The following is a 2,500-nucleotide window of genomic DNA, read 5'->3' on the forward strand; positions in this document are numbered from 1 at the left end:
GTGTGTCTAAGTGTGCTTGTGTGTAAGTGTGTGTGTGTGTGTGTGTGTGTGTGTGTAAATGTGTCTATATACAGTGTGTGTGTGCGTAAGTGTGCTTGTGTGTGTCTAAGTGTGCTTGTGTGTGTATGTGCGTGCGTGTGTGTGTGTGTGTGTGTAAGTGTGTCTATATACAGTGTGTGTGTCTAGGTGTGCTTGTGTGTGTCTAAGTGTGCTTGTGTGTATGTGTATGTGTATGTGTGTGTGTGTGTGTGTGTGTGTGTGTGTGTGTGTGTGTGTGTGTGTGTGTGTGTGTGTGTGTGTGAAAGAAGCCATAAAGGTTTATGCTGTCCACTCACCACCTAGGGACAGACTATTTAAGGTCAGCTGTCCGTCAAAATACAACTCAGCTGTGGCCGGGGTTCTTAAATCTGTCAACACCCCCCCCCCCTCCTCCTGGAATCCACAGGTACTGAAGGCTAACGCAGGAGTGTGTGTGTGTGTGTGTGTGTGAGTGTGTGTGTGTGTGTGTGTAAAGAATAGAAGCAGGAGTCCCTACCCCAGCGATACGTACATTATCTAGATGCTTCCACTCCTCCGCCCACTCCCGGTCTGTCAGTCGATGATCGATCACCTCCTCCTGGCGTGCTCCGTGCATGGCTATAACACACACAGGCCCCGAGTCAGCGCTTTTAGGCGCCATCATAAAAAAATTAAAAAATAAAAACACTCATCAACTAAAATCGCGGCGGCCATGTTGGCTCCGCATCGGGGTCAGGCTCTGGGAGCTTCCCCCCACCCACCCCCATTCCGGCTCTGAAACGGGGAAGACATATATGGCCGCCCAGGGGAGGACATTCCCGAGAGTGCGTCGCAGGCCGCGTGGGGGGGCTTTTAATAGACCCACCACCATGGGGGGATTATCAGAACCCCACCGACAGACGCTCTTTGTTCTGTAAACGTCCTGCTCATCACAAGACGCTCCATCCGCCTGGCATCCAGCACGGCCAAACTCCAACAAGCAGGACTTCCATCAAATCAGCACTGCTCCTCCCTCCTTCCTCCTCCTCCTCCTCCTCTCCCTCCTCCTCTCTCCCCCCCTCCTCCTCTGCTCCTCCTCCTCCCTCCTCCCCTGCTCCTACTTCTCCCTCCCTCCTCCTCTCCTCTTCCTCCCTCACTCCCCCTCCTCCCTCCCTCCTCCTCCTCTCCTCCCTCCTCCCCTGCTCCTCCTCCTTCTCCCTCCTCCTCCTTCTTCTTCCTCCTCCTCCTCCCTACCTCCTCCTCCTCTACTCCCTCCTCCCCTGCTCCTCCTCCTCCTTCTCACTCCCTCCCTCCTCCTCCTCCCCTCCTCCTACCCGTCTGCCGGTGTCTGTCCCGGGCGTCGCGGTGCTCGTTGTGGCGGTACGCATCCCGGTAGTGGTGGGCCAGGGCCATGTCCTCCAGCCGGTAGTGCTGGGGGATGGGCGGGTTGGGGGGGTGCGGCAGGCCGTTGGGGGGGTGCGGCAGGCCGTTGGGGGGGTGCGGGTGGGTGGGCAGGCCCGTGCCCGGGCTGAAGCGCTGGCTGGGGCTGATGGTGCAGGGCCTCTTGGCTAGGTGCTCCGGGTGCAGGCCCTCCCTCTCTGAGCTGTCTTTGGTCCTGGGGGGCGGGGGGGCAGGGGAGGGGGGGGTTGAGGAAGAAGAAGGGTTACGTGGCCGCATACGCGTTCGGCATAAACAATGAACTGCTATGGTGTTCCACAAGGCAGCCGTTTGGAGTGTGTGTGTGTGTGTGTGTGTGTGTGTGTGTGTGTGTGTGTGTGTGTGTGTGTGTGCGTGTGTGTGCGTGCGTGCGTGTGTTTGGCATGCTTGTCCACATTCACCATCCACACCTTATTTAGGATGCTCCCGCAGAGAGCTAAGACACAGCACATATGGAATAATCGTAATCATAATAATTCACATGTACTCTAAAAACACACTGCAGATTCATATGGGTGTTTGCCTCATTGTTATACATGAACTGTAAATCAAACGTTGTTTAGAAGAGAACCCCCCCCCCCCCACAACCCTCCCCATTGGGAGATGAGAGCCATTGTGGGCAGAGCTCAGCGCGGCCTGAGAGCAGCTGTGCCTCGTGTGTAACACCCCCAGCTCCCTGGGCAAGCAGTGTCTCAGCGCCAGACTCAAGCCCTTAATCTTAATCTGCATCAACTCACTCTCTGAGATTGTGAGTGCGCCTGTGTGTGTGCGCATGTCTACAGTATGTGTGCGCGTGTGTTGGTTTGTGTGTGTGTATGTGCATGCATGTCTATAAGTGTGTGCGTGTGTGTGTGTGCATGCATGTGTGAGCATGTCTACATGTGTGTGTGTCTGTGTGTGTGTGTATGTGCAGGCATGTCGGTAAGCGTGTGTGAGTGTACGCATGTACATGTGTGTGCCTGTGTGTGTGTGTGTGTATGTGTGTGTGTGTGTGTTTTCCACCATATGGCCGAGGCGAGTGTTGATATTAATCTGTTTATCGGGGGGACGGTGGGCTGTTCAGAGG

The 2,500-nt window shown here is 55.5% G+C and overlaps 1 protein-coding gene across 1 annotated transcript in view; it reads right to left on the reverse strand.

The window, feature by feature from the left end:
* The window catches only part of cbfa2t3 (CBFA2/RUNX1 partner transcriptional co-repressor 3), a gene marked incomplete at its 3' end in the record, with an annotated part of 17,478 nt that overhangs the window by 7,893 nt on the left and 7,085 nt on the right, over positions 1 to 2,500 (reverse strand). The window contains exons 5-6 of the mRNA XM_084436762.1: positions 1,332 to 1,612; positions 551 to 636 (exon numbers count right to left, since the gene is read on the reverse strand). Coding sequence (XP_084292888.1) covers positions 551 to 636; positions 1,332 to 1,612 — 367 coding nt within the window. The remainder of the gene's footprint in view (positions 1 to 550; positions 637 to 1,331; positions 1,613 to 2,500) is intronic.

The sequence above is a fragment of the Borostomias antarcticus genome (assembly GCF_949987555.1).
Source record: "Borostomias antarcticus genome assembly, chromosome: 4".
Taxonomy (NCBI): domain Eukaryota; kingdom Metazoa; phylum Chordata; class Actinopteri; order Stomiiformes; family Stomiidae; genus Borostomias; species Borostomias antarcticus.